This window comes from Pantherophis guttatus, chromosome 4 (assembly GCF_059756535.1).
Source record: "Pantherophis guttatus breed Tessera chromosome 4, ASM5975653v1, whole genome shotgun sequence".
Taxonomy (NCBI): domain Eukaryota; kingdom Metazoa; phylum Chordata; class Lepidosauria; order Squamata; family Colubridae; genus Pantherophis; species Pantherophis guttatus.
In genome coordinates this window covers 151,507,601-151,528,251 of record NC_142066.1, presented here as the reverse complement: position 1 = coordinate 151,528,251, position 20,651 = coordinate 151,507,601, and the positions used below count along the sequence as shown (strand labels likewise).

Sequence of the window (20,651 nt, the reverse complement as noted above, 5' to 3'; positions counted from 1 at the left end):
CTTTCTCTTGCTTCCCCCCCCTCCCTCCCTCCTTTCCTTCCTTCCAAACTTGGCCACTTTTAAGACTTGTGGTTTTCAACAGCCAAAATTCCCCATCCTCCCATCCTTTGACTTGAAGTCCAGAAGTCTTAAAGTTGTTTGACATCCCAGGACTACACAGTCCCAAATTTATGGCCATGCAGAACAAGACAGAAGTTCTAGCATTAGCCCCAGGCCAGGACACTTCGCAATCCACCCTGATATTGCAATATTGTTCTTAGCGTTGTCTTCCCTAATATAGCAATAGATCTCGGGAATTTTCTTGTTCTTGGACTCGTTTTGTCTCCTTGCTCTATTGGCTCGAATAGTGCATAATCACTTGGGCTAAAACAGCTTGTAACTTGAACAAATAAACACTGAAATAAATCAGCCAGCGCTGGAGGGAGGGAGAAGTAGCTTTATCCTCAAACAGCCCCAGGATCCTTCTATCTAGGTTAAGACAAGTCGGCCTTAACCTAGATGGATAGGCCTAGTCGGCCATATTGTTTCATCACAGAAGGGTGGACAAAATAGCTTTGCAGTGTGACCCAACACATTTGCTCTTCTCTTTCTATAAATACAGGTAGTCCTTGACTTACGACCGCAATTGAGCCCAAAATTTCTGTCGCTATGTGAGATATTGGTTAAGTGAATTTTGCCCCAATTCTTGTCAGACTTGTTAAAAGTGAAGCACTGCAGTTGTTAAGTTTAGTAACATGGACATGCAGTGAATCTGGCTTCCCGATGGACTTTGCTTGTCAGAAGTTCGCAAAAGAGGATCACGTGATCCGGGGGAGGGGGGGGCACTGCCACGGTCATAAATATGAGTCATTTGCCAAGTATCAAAAATTTGATCGCATTGGGGATGCCGCAATGGTTGTAAATGTGAAAAACGGCCGTAAATCACTTTCTTCAGTGCCCCTGTAACTTTGAACGGTCACTAAATGAGGACTACCTGTATGAGGACCAATCCCTCCTTGTCCTTCCCCAGCTTTTGCTCACCTGGAAAGCAGAACCTGGAAATGCTGGCTGAGCGAGCAGGATGCCAAGCAAGATGGCAAAGCTATGGTTAAATGCCAGGGTAAAACTCGTTCTCACAGCCACAACCTTTGAAAGCAAGCCTTTGCGGAGAAAAGTAACCATGCTAACATCTGTACCTTTCAGCTGTGCAGACTTATGAAGGCCCGTGGCCAGAATTCAACCATCCGTCGGACAACACTGAGTGCGGCCAACCTCAAATCAGCGAGATGGATTTGCACTGGTGGAGCCAAAGGCGGAACGTACATTTTTATTTACCGTATTTTTCACAGTATATGATGCACCTTTTCCCCCCCTAAAAGGGGGTGAAAATTTAGGTGCGTCTTATACACCGAATGTAGCCCCGCCCACCCACTGGCCCCCACCCTTTGGCCTCTGCCTCGCAGCAGTTTACCTCCTTGCAAGCAAACAGCAAGAAAAAACAGCTCCTTTCAGCTTCAGCATAGACTAATTAGCACAAGTTGATTGGATCGGCCTCCCGACTCTCATCTGATTTGCTCTCAGCTGTTTTGCGCAGGGCTCTGCTGCTTGCTGCAAAGAGGTAAATTGCTGAAACAGATTTTTTTTTCCCTTGTGCTAATCAAGCTATGCTGAAAACGAAAATGAAAGTAAAGCAGGCTGTTTGCTGCAAGGAGGCAAAATTGCTCAGAGGCAGAGGGAGATTTCTTTTTCTTCTTTTCCTCACCAAAAAAGGTAGGTGGGTCTTATACTCCGGTGTGTTTTATACTCCGAAAAATATGATATTTTGGGGTGAAAGGGGATAGAGAGAAGCACATCAGAAAATGCTTCTCTATCTCTTTCTTTCTTTTTTTGCCCTTGCATTTGTACAAATGCTCACAGCGATTGTGAGTTTCGCCTTTATTTGAAATACTTTCATTTCAAAGAGAGGGGATAACAAAGCTATTTTAACCTATAAAGGGGATAGAAAGGAATGTAATTGAGGTAGTCCTCGATTTACAACAGTTCATTTAGTGACCATTCAAAGTTACAATGGCACCGGTAAAAATGACTTAAGACATTTTTCACACTGCGGGATCCCCATGGTCACATGATCAAAATCCAGACGCTTGGCAGCTGGTTCATAGTTATGACGGTTGCAGTGTCACAGGGGTCATGTGATCACCTTTTGCGACCTTCTGGCAAGCAAAGTCTATGGGGAAGCCAGATTCATTTAACAACGGTTTTATTAATTTAATAATTGCAGTGATTCATTTAGAAAATGGGCAAGAAACTCAATCAGTCGTAAAGCAGAGCAAAAGTCAACCAAACAAATTTCTCACTTAGCAACATAAATTTTGGGCTCAGTTGTGGTCGTAAGCCGAGGACTACCTGTATAGATGGTCCTCATTTAATGACCACTTGTTCAGTGACAGTGCCATGGTGCTGAGCACACCACACCCACAGTCATGTGATCTCTGGGTGCAAGGCAACCAGTCTGCATTTTACAACAGTTGCTGAATCCACAGTTACACATGGTTGTAAGCAGGGGTAGGTTCTAAAATTTTTTACTACCGGTTCTGTGGGAGTGGCTTATTCTGTGGGTGTTGCTTGATGGTCATGTGACAATTATTTAGGATTTAGCAGAGGTACTGGTCTACCAGGCTTTTAACTGCTTGCATTTATTTTTGCAGGCACTGGTTTACCCATATATTTTTGCAGGCACCAGTCTACTCATGTATTTTTGCAGGCACTGGTTTACCCATTTATTTTTGCAGGCACCAGTCTACTCATGTATTTTTGCAGGCACTGGTTTACCCATTTATTTTTGCAGGCACCAGTCTACTCATGTATTTTTGCAGGCACTGGTTTACCCATTTATTTTTGCAGGCACTGGTCTACTCATTTGTTTTCTTTTAACACTGATCAGCTGTAGGGCGGCCCTTTGAAGCCCTGTGGCAAGAGTTTAAACAGTTTTTTTTTCCTCTAGCCATCAGCTGGGACTCAGGAGGCAGCAATAGATTGGGGGTGGGGCCAAATAAAAGGTAAAGAATAACGCGGGGGTGGGAGGGCGGGGGGTGGGCGGGCTAGAACCAGTTCGGTGATGTCATATCATCACCGCTACCGGCTCAGCGGAACCAGGCGGAACCGGGAGGAACTCACCACTGGTTGTAAGTGTGAAAAATACACCTAAGTCACTTTTGCAGTGCCATTGTAACTACAAATGGTCACTAAACAAACTATTGTAAGTCACTGACTACCTGTACCACTTATTTTTTCTCCTAAATATTGTCTTACTTGAAAACAATTGACAGAATAAGCGCTAGTCTAGACTCGTATCTGTTCACAGGAATGCTTTGAGCCCTGTGAGGTTCTCTCCATGGGCTGGTTGGAGAAGCATGTTTGGAAGATAAGTTTTCCTTCTGGTCCAGGGATAGCTTCCGAGTACAGAAGTCCTCGACTTACAACCATTCGTTTACTGACTGTTCAAAGTTACAACAACACTGGAAAAAGTGACTTATGATCTTGCCCTATTTTACAACGTCACTTTTTGTTAAATGAATCGCTATAGTTGTCAAATTAACACCGTTGTTAAGTGAATCTCATTCCCCCCCCCTTTTTTTAAATTTGATTTATATGCCGCCCTTCTCCGGAGACTCAGGGCAGCTTACAGTGCATTAAGCAATAGCCTTCATACTTTTGTATATTTTATACAAAGTCAGCTTATTGCCCCCACAAACTGGGTCCTCATTTAACCTACCTTAGAAAGGATGGAAGGCTGAGTCAACCTTGAGCCTGGGGAGATTCGAACTTACAGTAATTGCAGACAGCTGGTGTTAATCACAATGCTATCAGTCTGCTGAGCCACCAGGCCCCCTTGACTTTGCTTGTCAGGTCATAAAAGGGGTTCAGGTGACCCCAGGATACTGCAAACATCATAATGTGAACCACTTCGTGAAGCATTTGAATGTAAATCACATGACATTGGGAATGCTTCAACAGTCGTTAAGTGTGAAAAACAGTCACATCCCTTTTTTCAGTGCCGTTGTAACTTCGAATGGTCACTAAGTGAACTGTTGTAAATCGAGGACTACCTGCAATGTGTTACCTGCCAGATTCTCCATTGACTTTGCTTGTGGGAAGCCAGCAGGAAAATTGGAAATTTTGGTTAAGCGACTTAACCATCGCAGTGACTCACTTAACGACTGTAGCAAGAAAGGTTGTAAAATGGGGCAAAACATGCTTAACAAATGAACCTTGGGAGAAATTTCTGTCTGTTCCTCTCAAAAAAAAGAAGAAAAAAAAAATCCTCCAAGAATTAAAATATCAACTGTCATCATCCAGATGGAAACAAGAATGGTTTATCTTCCTTTTTCTTTTTTAAAAAAAAAGGGGGAGGGGGAACATTGTTTATGATTAAAACTTGGAAAAGACCAATAAAGCTTTGATAAGAATGAAATACAAATACGATAATAAGAATTAAATTAAATACGAGACGATGCAATTATGTGAAAATTGCATTATCAGCCAGGACAAAACGTTGACATCACGTTTGAATGATCACATCTGCTAGGTCGAATGATGGTATAAAAATGCAACTATTTAAAGAAGCAGGGGGAAAAAAAACTGCATCATCAAAGGAAATCTCAAGAACATTGAGAGATAGTAAACAAACAAATTATAGATTGTCTGGCAAACATAATAGCGCCTTGCATAACCCACTTTTAATAATGCTGAACTAAGTAGCTGAATCATCTAATGACACAGATAGTGCAGAGCAGCCAATTATTGGAATCTATGGCAGCTCTTATTAAGAAGAAAAATGCCATTCCTCCAGACACACCATCCACGGGGGGTGGAGGGGAGGAAATATTTCACAGGCAGCCTTCCTGTGAGTAGCTTTCTGCCAACTGCAAAGAAAAAGAAGCTTACAAAGTTCCCATAGCAAGCGGGAACATTCAAGAGTGGAGGAATCGGGGGTGAAATCCAGCAGGTTCTAACAGGTTCTGCAGAACTGGTAGCAGAAATTTTGAGTAGTTCAGAGAACCGGCAAAGAACCGGCTGGCCCCAGAGTGGGGTGGGAATGGAGTTTTTGCAGTATCCTTCCCCTGGAGTGGAGTGGGAATGAAGATTTTGCAATATCCTTCCCCTGCCACGCCCACCAAGCCACGCCACAGAACTGGTAGGGGGAAATTTTGGATTTCACCCCTGGGAGGAATATAGCAATAGCCATAGTACTTAAGACTTATATACCGCTTCAGAGTGCTTTTACAGCCCTCTCTAAGCGGTTTACAGAGTCAGCCTATTCCCCCTCAACAATCTGCATCCTCATTTTACAGATCTCACAAGGATGGAAGGCTGAGTCAACCTTGAGCCTGGTGAGAATCGAACTGCCAAAGTGCTGTCAGTCTGCAGTCAGCAGAATTAGCCTGCAGGACTTCATTCCAACCACTGCCCCACCACATAATATCATATCTCATAATATCTTAATGCATTGGAGTTCCCTTCTATTAGCAACAAATTCTGGCACAGGCCTATCGAACTATGAATATCGTGAATATCGAACTATTCACTCAGCAGGACAAACAAAAATCTTTGCGACCGTGTGTTTGTCCAGATCTTCTGGTTAAGTTAGACCCAAATCGGCAGGAAAACCAGACGCTTCGGTTCACTAAGGGAAGAGCTATCGTGCTTACACAGATGTCCTACAATCTGTAGTGCTGGAAGAAAAACGCGGGTAGTCCTCAACAATTGAAACCAAAATTTCCGTTGTTAAGTGAGACAGTTGCAAAGGTGAGTTTGGCCCCATTTTACGGCCTTTCTTGACACAGATGTTAAGTGAATCACTGCAGTTGTTAAGTTAGCAACTCAGTTGTGAAATAAATCTTGACTCCACCCTATTGATGTTGCCTGTCAGGAGTGTGCCCAAAAAGGGATCACATGACCCTAGGACACTGCAATCGTCGTAAGTATGAGTCAGTTGCCAAGCATCTGAATCTTTGATGGTTGCAACCATGATAGGTTGAAAAACGGTTTAAGTCATTTTTTTCAGTGCCACTGCAACACTTTACTTTACTTTACTTTATTCAAATTTCTATACCGCCCTTCTCCTTTCGGACTCAGGGCGGTGAACACTGAATGGTCATTAAATGAACTGTTGTAAATTGAGGATTATCTGTACTAGTAGGGTTGGGGATTAGGGTACTTGTAGTACCCCAAACCCAAGAAGCTTTATCCATGTCTGGATGAAGACATCAAAACCATGTGTTACTGCGCAATCCTTTTTGAAACAGCTGGTGCTCCAAGTAAAAAGCCAAGTCATTTACTGAGTATTTAGGTCAGACTGAAGAGTCTTTAGACAGTTGTTAAATGAGTTGTGCCCCATTTTACAACCATTTTTGCCACAACTGTTAAGTGAATCTGGCTTCCTCCCCCCCGCCCCGACTTTGCTTCTTAGAAGCAAGTTGGAGGTCGCAAACCGTCATCACATGGTCCGAAGACAGTGCAATGGTCATAAATGCGTGACAGTTGTCAAGCACCCCAATTCTGATCCCTTGACCAAGTGGGTTGCTGCAACAGTCATGTGCAAACTGGTCATTAGTCATTTTTTTCTACTCCAAACGATCACTAAATGAATGATTGTAAATCAAGGACTGCCCATATAAGTTCAGTTCACTTAAATCTTCAAGAAAATAATTGGATTCTATTCTAGTGGTAAGATGTTAAACACAACAGTGTAAAGTGTACAATGTACAAACAAAAATGTATTGCTTGGATCAAATGTAATGTTGGTTTAAAGTGAAATATGTTATACCCGATAGAAGGAATTATTCTTTGTTCAAGAGCATCAGTATCTAACTCGAGAATCTCCAATTAATACAATTTGTCATTTAGATTGGGTTTCCTAGACTAATTAATATTTACCAGGCAGAATACAGGTAGTCCTTGCCTTAGGACCAGTGGTGGGTTCCTCCCGGTTCGGTCCGGTTCGGCCGAGCTGGTAGCGGTGACAATATGATGTCACCGAACCGGTTCTCCCCCCCCCCCTCCCACCCACCCCCTCCCACGTTATTCTTACCTTTTATTTGGTCCCACCCCCAATCTATTGCTGCCTCCTGAGTCCCAGCTGATGACTAGAGGGAAAAAAACTGTTTAAACTCTTGCTGCGGGGCTTCAAAGGGCCGTCCTACAGCTGATCAGTGTTAAAAGCAAACAAATGAGTCGGATCGTAAGTGCGAGGACTGGTCGTAAGTGTGAGGACCTTCCAGAAATGACTCTGACCAGCTAGCCACGCCCACCTAGTCATATGACCTCCAAGCCACACCCACAAAATAAGCCACGCCCACAGAACCGGTGGTAAAAAAATTTAGAACCCACCCCTGCTTAGGACCCCTTGTTTAGCAATCATTACCTATCACCCATCTCCTTCCACTTATGACTGTATGACTGTGACCTTGTTGCTGGTATCCTTACGATTTATATCGACTGTTTCCTAGTATGATTTGATTGCTTATTTGTTCCCTATGACTATCATTAAGTGTTGTACCTTATGATTCTTGACAAATGTATCTTTTATGTATACCGAGAGCGTATTTACCAAGACAAATTCCTTGTGTGTCCAATCACACCTGGCCAATAAAGAATTCTATTCTCTATTAAAAGTCACAACTGTGCTAAAAAAAATGTAGCATACCACCATTTTTCACACTTACAACCGTTGCAACGTCCCCGCAGTTATGTAATCAACCATTTGCAACCTTCCAGAGGGCTTCTGTCATGCAAAATCAGTGGGGAAGCTGACAAAGTCACATAATGTCTCGCTTAATGTCCATGGTGATTCACTTAAAGACCACAGTTATAAAATCTATTGTGGTTATGTGAAGCCTCACTTAATGACCATAACTTTTAGAAGTGCATTTTTCTTATCCCTATTGCAGGGGTGAAATGCTCCCAGTTTGGACCGGATCGCCCGATCCGGTAGCGATGGAGGCGGGTGGTTCAGAGAACCAGTAGCAAAAATTCCTGCCCACCCCTCCATTGCCCAGCTAAGCCACGCAATCATCAGAGGCTTTTTATTTTTAAAAGCATTTTTTCTACAACCTCTTTGGTTGAAAAAAATGCTTTTAAAAGCCTCTGATGATCCCAGCTGAGCCGCGTGATCATCAGAGGCTTTTAAAAGCATTTTTTTCTGCAACCTCTTCGGCCAAAGAGGTTATAGAAAAAATGTTTTTAAAAGGAAAAAAAGCCTCTGCCGATCAGGCAAGTCAGCTGGGATCGTCAGAGGCTTTAAAAGCATTTTTTTAACAACCTCTTCAGCTGAAGAGGTTATAGAAAAAATGGCTTTAAAAGTTTTTTAAAAAAAGTTGGCCATGCCCACTCAGTCATATTAACCTACCACCACCAAACCACGCCCACAGAACCAGTAGTAGCAAATTTTACATTTCACCACTGTCCTATTGAGGTTATAGGTTTAGGACTATCTATTAGATGTGTGACATCTTGAGGCTGAAAGTGGGTTTTTAGCCAATTTCTGAACATAATGGCCATGCCTTCATTTCTACTTTTACAAATCCTGCCTCAAAACATAAACAAGGTATTGGCACATAGCTTTCTGCTTGAAATAACTCTCTTAGGAAACAGTTTAAATTCTTTCTCATCTCTCATGGCTGACATCTGGATTAAACTGTATTCCATACAGGACCAATGCCAGCCTCTTGGCTTCAAAGGAGCAGATACATATTTGGCTCTTTTAGAGGGGGGGGAAAAAAAATCCAAATTGAAAATCCACAGTTTCATGGTTTTCCCAAATAAAAAAAAATAGCTACATACCACAGTGGTTTTCTCTTCCTTGCCAGCGAAATAAGAGTCTGGTGGGTTTTTATTGCCCAAATCTAAGCAAATCCTCAAAATGACATATTCAGAAAGCACTGGCCATACGAACAAAAGATTAATTCTTACCTTGATCCACATTAACACAGGAGAAGAGACGGATAATCTGTCATCGTGAATGTACACGCCACCTTGAGTGCTGCAGGAAATAAGAATATTAAGAACAAATAGCATTACAGCAACCTGTTTTTCTGCTCTGGGTCTCCCCAAACACAATTGTCTAGTGATCAAACGTGCATAAAAGGGACAGCTAAACTCACAACTTTCAATTACAGTATTGGGGGGGGGGGAAAGGATGCATTCCCTTCTTGTATTAAAACGCAGCTCTGAGCCAGTAAATAAACCAAAGGGCTATTTATTTATTTTTTGAACTAATACACATTTGGACACTTTCACTTATGCTTTAGATATAGCCATGTTATTCCTGATCTAATCTGATTAGTAGAGGTAAACCTGATTTACAGCAGTTCGTTTAGTGACCACCTCTGCTGTTATGTGATTGCAATTTGGGTGCTTTCAGGCAACTCACATTTACAATTGCTGCATCTAGCAGTCACATTAGCATGATTTGTCACCTTCCCAGCCAGCTTCTGACAAGCAAAATCAATTGGGGAAGCCAAATTCACTTAATGACATGATTTGCTTAAGAACCATGGAAAAAATGGTCATAAAATTGGGTCTGTTATGTGATGACTTCCTTAATGACTTTATCGCTTAGCAACCAGCCACAAGTGTGGTCATAAGTCAATGACTACCGTATTTTTCAGAGTATAAGACGCACCATTTTCCCCCCTAAAAGGGGGTGAAAATTTAGGTGCATCTTATACACCGAATGTAGCCCCACCCACCCACTGGCCCCCACCCTTTGGCCTCTGCCTCGCAGCAATTACCTCCTTGCAAGCAAACAGAAAGAAAAAGCAGCTCCTTTCAGCTTCAGCACAGCCTAATTAGCACAAGTTGATTGGATCGGCTTCCCGACTCTCCGCTGATTTGCTCTCAGCTGTTTTGCGCAGGCTTCTGCTGCTTGCTGCAAAGAGGAAAATTGCTGGAGCAGATTTTTTTTCCCTTGTGCTAATCAAGCTATGCTGAAAACAAAAATGAAAGAAAAGCAGGCTGTTTGCTGTTTGTTGTTTGCTGCAAGGAGGCAAAATTGCTCAGAGGCAGAGGGAGATTTCTTTTTCTTCTTTTCCTCACCAAAAAGGATAGGTGCATTTTATACTCCGGTGCATCTTATACTCTGAAAAATACAGTACTTGCGTTTCATTCCAAAACAAATTAAGAAAATATATCCCAGAAATGTGCAAAGACTGCACATCTTCCAATCTCCACAATTATCAAGTAGGAATGCCATTATTTTGAATCCTCCAAAAGAGGCTAACTAGAGCAATAGTCTTCCATATAATGAGTTACAGGTGTAAGAGATGGACACTAAGAATGGCTGATCAAAGAAAAACTGATGCTTTTTAACTAGGGTGCTGGTGTAAATTATTATGTATACGATGGACAAGCAATAGAGCAAGCAACAGAGAAAGTGCTGAATTGTATAAAACCAGTCACTTCAGTAGAAGCCAAAATCATACAACTACATCTGATTTACTTTGGCCATGTCATGAGTACAAATTCATTGGTGGAGTCAATGATGCTAGGAATGTTTAGTGGAACAAGAAGAAGGGAAAGCAAAGAGGTTGCTGGCTTGATACCCTCAAAGCTGATACAAAGATGAATATCCAGCAAATGAAAGAAGCTGTGCTTGACAAGGTAGCATGGAGAAGGATGCAGATTAACAGCTGTCTGCAAGGAATATAAATCCTTCCATTCCCCACTGTCCTGTCAGAGCTGAAAAAGCTTTTTGGATGAGAAGAGAAACATCTTCAAAAGTAAAAACAAGAAAGCCCAGTTGCCTTCTGAAAAAGTACCTTGGCCTGGATGACTGAGAATCTCTCCAGAGTTTTAGCTATACAATTTGGGATGAACATCCTTTGAATGGTGTGGGAGTAAGAATGGATTTCCAGAGGAAAAACTTCAGACTACAAGAATCAAGAGCACCACTCAGGTGACCCTGAGGACACAGATAAACCTCCAAGTGTTTTCAAAGATCCTCTAAAAGGATGCAAATGACCAGCTGTCTGCAAGGAGCATAAATCCTTCCATTCCCCACCATCCAGTCGGAACTGAAGAAGCTTCTTGGATGAGAAGCGAAACAACTTCAAAAGAAAAAAACCAGTTCCCTCCTAAAAAAGCACCTTTGGGATCTTCCTATAAAGTCACCAAGAGTCAAACACAACAGAACAGTTAAAACAACAACAAAAGAGGGATGAAGAACTTGAGGTTTTTTTCACCTGCTCCTAGCATAGGAAGGTGCAAGAACTGAAAAGGACAAAATATTTTACAGAGAAGGGTTGTTGTTTGCAAGTACTGTGTGTTATTTCCAATGGACAACAGAAGAGTTGTTGATGTTTTTCTCAGCACTCTACTTCTTGGATGCAAGGACCACTTGTTCTGTGTTCACCTAGTTCTTACGGTGTAGCTGTCAATCAATAATGTGATGATGGTTTTGTCTAGCTTGTCAAAGAGTCAGACAAAAGTGACAAGAGAACTTTTCTAGCCTAAGGCCACCCAGCTGGATTCTAGGCTTAAGGGAGGATTGTAATTTAGGTCTTTCTATTACTAGTCTCGCACCTTCTCCACGAAACTATCTTGGCCATTGGCTAAGAGGAAATTACTCGCCCAAAGACATTCAGCTGGCTTCCATGAATTAGACAGGACTAGAATCTTTAAGTTATGGGTCCAGGTTATATGGGAAGCTGTCTCGCCCATGCCACTTGAACCAAGAGAAAGGACGTGCTACAGATCCTGTCGGTCAAGGAATTCCAGCTGGTGGAGTCCAGAAGAGACTTTTCTGCCATGGTTTCTGGTCTCTGGGACACAATTACACACACACACACACACACACACACACAGACACACACACAGGGGAGATTATCCCCTATCCTCTCAGCCTTCTGGAAGAGCCTACTCTGTCCTGGCTCTCCAAACTGGTCCATGTCATTCTGGAGGTAGTGAATGGATTGAAATAAGGCCCCCACTTCCCTGCCCAAGTGTATCTTGCTCCCTTCCTTGTCATTTTTGTTAATTTTAAGTCAATGTTAATATTTTATAGTCTTAATACTTTATCTAGTTGCTTTTATTTGGTGGTAAGCAGTTCAGAGCCGCCTCTTGGCGAGATGGGCAGCATAAATCCAGCAGCTTCCCCATTACACCACACTGACTGCATCATCGGAGATTTTTAAGAAGGGACTGGGCAGCCATTTGTCAGGAACCAATTAGGATTGGACTAGAAGACCTCCAAGATCACTTCCAACTCTGTAATTCTTTAATTCTTAATGAGAAGTGGTAACTGGATCAAGATCACCCAGCTGGCTTCTATGCCTAAGGAAAAAGTAGAACCTGGACCTTCTGTTCCAGCATTCTGGAGAATAGGTTGACAAAAAAAAAAACCCTCTCCTTTGGGGCAGCCCCTTAGATATTGGAACAATGCTATAAATATGAAGTGCATATTTAGGAATGGGCAACATATATATGTAAATACAATCCCAAAATTCCAGCCATCTTAGACCAATGTTTTTCAACTTTGGCATACTTTAGAGGTGTGGATTTCAACCCTCAGAATTCCCCAGCCAGCATTCTGGATAACTTTTCTTACAGTTTCAGATGGTTGGTTAAAAAAGAATGGAATAAATTATTCCAAGAAAGCTGTAGAAATAATAGTTCTGGGAACCAGCACAGTTCTCTAGCATCACCTGGGATTTAGTCAGCAGAAAATGTGGCTAATTACTCCAGACGGATGTCATCTTAAGTGCAATGTCATGCTGACCCAAAGTTAAGCAAAACAACAGAATTTTGTTCCAGGGGTAAGTCATTCATCAAGATTGTTTATGTTCCAAAATAGCATCTAAATCCATAAACAAGGATATGTGCCTAGGAAAACATTGTGTTCTTTGTCAAATTGAATATGAGTTGCCAAAATTGAGAAACTTTTGAGCTAAATCTTTCAACTGAGAATTCTGGGATTTGCAATCCCGACACATCTGGAAAACGCCCGACACATCTGGAAAATTCTGGAATTTGCAAACCTGTGTCGGGATTGCAAATCCCAGGATTTTCTTTATCCAAAGAAGACCAATCTAGAGTATACCAGTTATGTTAGATCAAAGGCAAAAGGAAGAAAAACGTACCCAAATTCTGGCAGATCTTTGTCAAAATTAATAATGTCCTCATAGATGACTCTCAACCGTTCATCGACTGCAATTACTTTCAGCTGGAGAAAGAACATGTTATTAATTCTGAATTCAGAAGAAGCAATCATTTCTACATGATCTAAAAAGTGATACTTCGTGCTAGCTTCTTCCTACCATCACAAAGCATGGATCGTTGATTAATGTCCTGGTGCAAATTAGAGCCTCACTAAAAAAGAGATTGAAATCCTCACGATTAGGCTGGAAAAATATCTCACCATTCCCTATCACTGTTCCCAGGCCTTATTTCTGCATGACCAAGCTCTTCTTTACTGTTGTTTTTCACAAAACCCAATTTTTAAAACATTAATTTGTGGTAGACAGATAACTATATTTTCTTCTGCTCAAGAGGGGAATAGAAGATGACAGTCTTGGTACCGCTGTGGTGAGGTTTTTTTTTTTTTTTTTTCAACAAAAAAATGTGAAAATAATTCAGTACTTTATTTTACTTCTCCTTATCTTTGCATACAGGTGGTTCTTGATTTACAAACACAATGGAATCTGGAATTTCAATTTTTGCGGTCATAAGTTGAAGCACACAATCAAACACAATTTTACGACTTCCTTTCAACAGTTGTAAAGTGAGTTGTTATGGCCGAAAAGCACATCACATGTTCTTTAAGCAAATGAAGTGTTAAGTGCAAGAAACTAGGAGCTAGAATAAGTGCAAATTGGTGCTAGATAAGAGACAAGGGGCTTCAAGGGGGAACTTGGGGTGGGGGTGGGGGGTGGACTGTCTCTTTTGAGGATGTGTTTGACTCTCATCCTCGGGCTCAGCCTGGCCATCTTCTATATCATGTTGTTGTTCAGCAAATCCATTCTTCTGAATGAACAATTGTTTGCTAGAAACCATCCCTGCAGACACACAATTGCAATTCAGACCTGTGACAACCAGGTTGCATTTACAACAAGTTGCAGCACACCATGGCCATCCTATGATCACGATTTGCAATCTTCTGACAAAAAGCATCCATTGGGGAAGCTGGATTTGTTTAACAACCATGTGATTCGCTTAACAACTGCAGTGATATGCTTTCCAACCATGGTAAGTATCGTTGTAAAATTGGATCCCATAATGACTCGGTTTATAACTGCACTGACTTATGCCCAAAATTCTAGACCCAATTGTCAAATAAGTCGAGGACTACCTGTAGTAAAATTGAGGCTGCAGAGAAGAGAATATTGACCTCATGGAAAGTCTTCAACACAATGATATCCACCTACCCACACATACAAAAAGTCCACAAGGCCCAAAATCCTGGGCTGATAAGAAAAAACAATCCTACAATGAGGCAACTAGTGCCCGAAAATCTTATATCTAATCTATTAGTCCTAGGGTCTCCATGTATCACTTATCCAAGTTTTAATCAGATCTAAACCTGCTTAGCTTTTTTCAAGATCAGTCCAAGAATTAAAATTAAATTAGCTGCATGCAGTAAATATGGTTAGTTCCTAGCCATGGATTTAACATTTTCTCTTATTCTAAATTACAATTCCAGAGGGCTCCTGAGGCTACATATGGCTGGGCCTTCATGGTGTGTAACTGAGTTAACTGCTTTGAAGAAATATTTTTAATTCTTGTGGCCTTTGCCATCTGGATAGTCTCTTTGAATAAAGTAATTGTGGATTATTTTCACAGGATACACAGTTTTTAAAGCACAGGATACACAGAGAGAAGGAGGTTTATATAACCTGCCCTTCAAAGATCCAGAATCTACATGCAAGAAGGATTTATAAGGTGACATGCACTTTCTCTCTAATTTTAGTTTGCTTCGGTCTAACGGATATTGAACTATTAAGAAATCTACAGCAGTTAACTACACAGTTAACCTTTGGTTCCTCATCTGAGTATGCAGGAGCTCAGCGAGTTCAAGTCGGGTTTGCTTTTAAATATAGTTGTAAACTTCAAGAAGTCTTAAAAGCGGCTCATACCAATACTTCGCAGTGTTTGCCTTACTAAGGGATCAAAATTATTTTAAAAGAATGATGTTTATCCCTTTTGAACAAACAGAGTTCTCTAAAATGTCAAGGCAAAGGGCTCCATGCCTTAAGAAATTTTCCAAGCAGTGCTTAATGATACTCCTTTAGAATTCTCATTGAATCCATTGAGGGAAAGAAAGTCTCCAATCAATACAAGAAATATGCATTTGCAGATATAGATACAGTAGCAGGATTGGCAGTAACATCTTTTGAAATGTTGGTTGCGGCCTAACCTGTCAAAAATAGTAGTGAAATTCTAGATTATTTCTTTTCAAACTTGGCAATTTTAAGATGTGAGGACTTCAACTCCTAGAATTCCTCAGCCAGCAATGCTGGCTGGGGAATTCTGGGAGTTAAAGTCCTCACACCGTAAAATTGCCAAGTTAAAATACAGTAGTATTGCATTAAAAATGGAAACTGAGCAGAGGATTTACTGTAAAATGGATTCTTGAACCTCACCTAATAAAGTTGCAGTCCTATGTACAGGCCTTATGACTGCAGGGTGAAACTGGAGAACAAATTTAAGCAAAAACACCTACAAAGTTTCCTCCATTATATTTTGATTCTAAACCAAATTAATCATATAGGTCAGTGACTTAACTATTTGGGTTTATAACTGAAGGACCTGGAGAAAATATAAGATTCTCATCTATGCCTACTTGTCTGACAAGAGCAGAAGCCTGGAATAAGTACCTCAATGTAATGAGCATGTGCAGAGCTACCCAAAGATACCCCATCCCACTCCGTTGAAGAAGGATGAGAGGGAGAGATTATTTAATTAATATTTATTATTCAATTAATATATAAATAATTATAAGTTTTATTTATTTAAAGATTTTTTAATTTATCCTGGCCTTTTAAATTTTATATACAGCACTATTTTAATATGAGAGAGAGGCAGAATGAGAATGAGAGATCTTGGCGTCTCATCGGGGGGAGCTTGGCTAAAAGTAAATTTTCTACCCAAACTAAAATGAGTTCCAGTTTTGTTTATTTTCCAGGCTTCTTTTTTAAACCAGACTTCCCAAGTAAATCCTCTCTGGGGAGTCAGGCTATAACTACCATCCCGTGTGCCGGGGATGATGGGATCTGCACTCCGAGGCGCTGTAGGAGCCGCGGTTAGTCTCCCTGCTCCGCGCGCGCTTGGCGCTGCAGAGCCCCGACGCTGCTACCGGACCAAACGGCTCTTTCCAGCCCGCCCAGCTGCTGCCGCAACCGACGCCTCCGCCTCCTGCTCGGTACCTGCTGGGTGCTGAAGTCCCACCCCAAGAAGCAGAGCCCAGGAGACGAGGCCATGACGACTCCGCTTCCTCTTCTTGGCGAGCGCGGTGGGAGGCGCCGCGGGCGACGTGGAAGCAGCTCCGGGCGACGAGGACGCCTCCTTTGCAACGCCAAGCGCCGCGCTCCCTGCTGGCTGCTTTCTCCGGAGCAGTGGTGCAGGATCCGGACTGCCCACCCCTCGGCCGGCCCGCCCACACATACGTCCGGAGTATGCAGGGTTTTCCATGTTCACTCCCCGACCTCTATGAGACCGGACCAGCGTCCGGCGCAAGAGCGTGAAAGGGAACTGACGCGCACAGCCTCTCTGTGGAGGATCTTTTTGGAGCGATGCTAGAAGCAGAAGTTAAACAAAAATGAAAATCAAATCAATCAATCTATCAATCTATCTATCTATCATCTCTTCTTCTATCTATCTATCTATCATCTATCTATCTATCATCTATCATCTCTTTCTATCTATCATCTATCTATCTATCTATCATCTCTGTCTTCTATCTATCTATCTATCTATCATCTATCTATTTATTTATCTATCATCTCTTCTATCTATCTATCAATCTATCTATCAATCATCAGTCTATCTATCATCTGTCTTTTCTTTCTATCATCTATCTATCATCTCTTTCTATCATCTATCATCTCTGTCTTCTATCTATCATCTATCATCTATCTATCATCTCTATCATCTATCTATCATCTCTTTCTATCATCTATCTATCTATCTATCATCTGTCTTCTATCATCTATCTATCATCTATCTATTTATCTATCATCTGTCTTCTATCTATCATCTATCTATCATCTATTTATCTATCTATCTATCATCTCTTCTATCAATCATCCGTCTATCTATCTATCTATCTATCATCTGTCTTCTTTCTATCTATCTATCTATCTATCTATCTATCTATCTATCTATCTATCTATCTATCTATCTATCATGGTCGCCCATCTCATACTAAGTAGCTTTCAGGGGCATACAGTAAAATCAACATTTAAACATTATACAGAGACCAAAAAACAAGATTGCAAGAGGGAATGGATAAGAATAAGTGGGCCTGTGCCCTGGAGACGCAGCTAACCGTGCAAAATGGCATTCAATGATCGAAAAAGTGGAACCTGCACTTGCAGGAATAGGCTAGGAAGAAGGAAGGAAGAAGAGAAGGAGAAGAAAGAGAAAGAAAGAAAGATGATTGCAGGAGGGAATGGATCAGAATGTTATTTAGTATTATTTACCAATGTCCTGGGTTTAAAAACATTTGACAGACGTCTGGGATTGAAAAATTCTTCTTCCTCCTTTCTTCCTCTCCCACTTCCTCCTGTCACATTTTCTCCAGATCAATGTTTCTTTAGGGAGCAACTACAGTACTGCTGGCATCAAGGAATAATTCCAAAATACAGTAACTTTGAAACACATTTCGTAATTGATATACCTTTGTTTTTCTTTTCTTGTATTTTCACTTTTTTTAACTTTATATGTGTAATTTTCTTTGACAATGCATGTATTTTTATCTTTGTGCTTCTTTCTATTTCTCAAAAAATTAAAAAGTTTTTTTTAAAAACTTAAGAAAATGATTTCAAATTTCACCGTAGAAACGCATGACATGAGACAAGACACTCAAGAAGGTGAGTACTTGACTACGGTAAGTCCCAAAGATACTTTTTCCAAAAAGGAACTGGACTTCCTTGGGGGAGGGGTTTGAAATCAAAGATGATTTCAAACATCTTTGAAAATGTTTCACTTCTCATCTAGGAGGCTTCTTCAGTTCTAACTGAACTGAAGAAACTTCTTGGATTAGAAGCAAAATGTTTTCAAGGGAAAAAAAACAAGAAAATCCAGTTGCCTTTTGAAAAAACACCTTTGGGACAATCACGAGCTGGATATTGAGAAGAATTATTCCTAAGTGTTTTAACCAAACAATAGAAGAAAGATAGGATATAGCACAATCAATCCCATTTCCAGGTTGTGATTGTGTGTGTGTGCTTGCATGCACAAGTGTAGAAGCTAGTAGTCGTACAAGATATATGGCCAAAGCACATGATCTCCTTTATGATTTCTGGCCAGCAGGCATAACCTTAAAATCAAGTGCCTATGGGAGATTCTATGACTACTTTTTTTTCCTGACTCACCAAAGTTGCTGAGTTTTTATGTCTGCATATGTACTCTTGCATGTAGGTCTTCAACAAATTTGGTGTTTCAGCCACCAAGATTTGATGACAAGAAAAGCTTGCTGGTTGGCAGTCCAGATTAGAATCATGTCATTGGAAAAGCCCAACAGTTGTGTGAATAGAATAACAGAGTTGGAAGGGACCTTAGAGGTCTTCTAGTCCAACCCCCTGCTTAGGCAGGGAACCCTACACCACTTCAGACAAATAGTTATCTAATCTCTTTTTAAAAACGTCCAGTGTTAGAGCATTTACAACTTCTGGAGGCAAGTTGTTCCACTGATTAATTGTTCTAACTGTCAGGAAATTTCTCCTTAGTTCTAAGTTGCTTCCATCCAGAATTTCATTTTGTTAGATAGCACCCTATGTTCAAGTCTGTCAAGATTCTTCTGTATCTTAAGACTATCTTCTGGAGTGTTGGCTATTCCTGCCAGCTTGGTGTTGTCTGCAAATTTGATGAGTTTCCCATCTATCCTCTTGTCCAAATCATTGATGAATATGCTGAAGAATACTGGGCCTAAAACAGAACCTTGGGGTACCCCACTGCATACTTCTCTCCATGTAGATGCAGTTCCATTGAGGACTACACGTTGAGTGTGGTTGGTCAGCCAGTTACAAATCTATATGGTGGTGATGCTGTCTAACCCACATTTTAGTAGTAGGGTATGGTCTACTTTATCAAATGCCTTACTGAAGTACAAGTAGATTATACCGACAGCATTCCTCTGGTCCACTAGTTTTGTCACTTTGTCAAAGAATACAATAAGATTAGTCTGGCATGATCTATTTTTGACAAATCCATGTTGTCTTTTGGTTATTACTTTGTTTGCTTCTAGGTGTTCACTGATTTGCTTGATTATCTTTTCCAGAATCTTCCCTGGTATTGATAGGTCTTTAGTTTCCTGGATCTATGTTTTTTCTTTTTTTGAATATCGGAACTACATCAGCTCTTTTCCAGTCCTCTGGCAGTTCCCCGGTGCTCCAGGATCTTTGAAAGATATAGTTCAGTGGTTCTGAGATTACATCTGCCAGTTCCTTCAGAACCTTGGGATATAATCCATCTGGTCCTGGTGATTTGAACTCGTCTAAGGTACACAGGTACTCACTTACCATTTTCTTCCCTGTTATATATTGAATACATATAATTGTGTTAAGCCCTGCTAAAGTGAAACTAACCTTTAGATGACCCTGTTAACTTCAACTGTTTTGGAGGGAAACATAGAACATTCATATTTGGGTGGACTTTTTCAAGTATTATGATTGGTTGAGGCCCTTGGGCCCAGAGTATAAATTACAGGAATTTGCCTGTTGTTCAGCAGTTCCAGTTGAGTCAATAAATGCTGTTGTATCTACACTGTCTGTTCTTGCCTACCTCAGCCCACAAAGTAATAGTGGCGATGAAGGTGGGATGCTGCAGAGGAGAGAGCTGCTGCTAACTAAGAGACTGAACAGACCAGGTAAAGAGCCCTGGTGGGAACCACGCTCCCCACCCTGCCTCCAAGTAAGACACACTGGCGGAACAGATGTACCTGAGGGATCCATCCCCAGGACTCCTACATGCAGCTCAGTTCCAACTGCAGTAGTACAGGCATTACCAGCATCACAGGGGCCTTCTCAAAATGGCTAAATTGGGAAGACTCAATGAGTTTGATATTACTCATCCTGAACAGTGGAGCTCATATGTCTCCCGAGTAGATAACTATCTCAGGGCTAACCAGGTGACAGATGACGGCCTGAAGGCGGCAACCCTACTATGTGTCTGTGGACAAGCCACATTTGATATCGCTGAAAACTTTATAGCACCGGCAAGCATAGAGACAGTGGCCTATGCAGACTTCAAGAAAAAATTAACGAACATTTTGAGCCTAAACGCTTGGTCATCGCCGAGCACCATGCATTCGAGCAACATGAACAGAGATCCAGGAAATCTGCAGCAGAGTTTGTGGCAGCCCTTCGCCAAGTGTCGTGCCAATGTGAGTTCTCTGATCTGGAAGACCGTCTCAGAGACAGGGTCTTTTGCAGCCTGCTTAATAGTGAATTACAGCA

The 20,651-nt window shown here is 41.3% G+C and overlaps 1 protein-coding gene across 3 annotated transcripts in view; it reads right to left on the bottom strand.

Annotated features, from left to right (window-relative positions):
* XYLB (xylulokinase) overlaps nt 1–16,659 on the bottom strand; it is a 144,474-nt gene extending 127,815 nt beyond the window's left edge. For all 3 annotated transcript variants that reach the window (XR_015734132.1, XM_087893096.1, XM_087893097.1), the window contains exons 1-3: nt 16,401–16,659; nt 13,119–13,201; nt 8,953–9,022 (exon numbers count right to left, since the gene is read on the bottom strand). Coding sequence is in view for 2 of the 3 variants with exons in the window: in XM_087893096.1 (XP_087749222.1) it covers nt 8,953–9,022; nt 13,119–13,201; nt 16,401–16,454 (207 nt within the window). In the remaining variant the exon portion in view is untranslated. The remainder of the gene's footprint in view (nt 1–8,952; nt 9,023–13,118; nt 13,202–16,400) is intronic.
* Between the last annotated feature and the right edge of the window lie 3,992 nt (nt 16,660–20,651).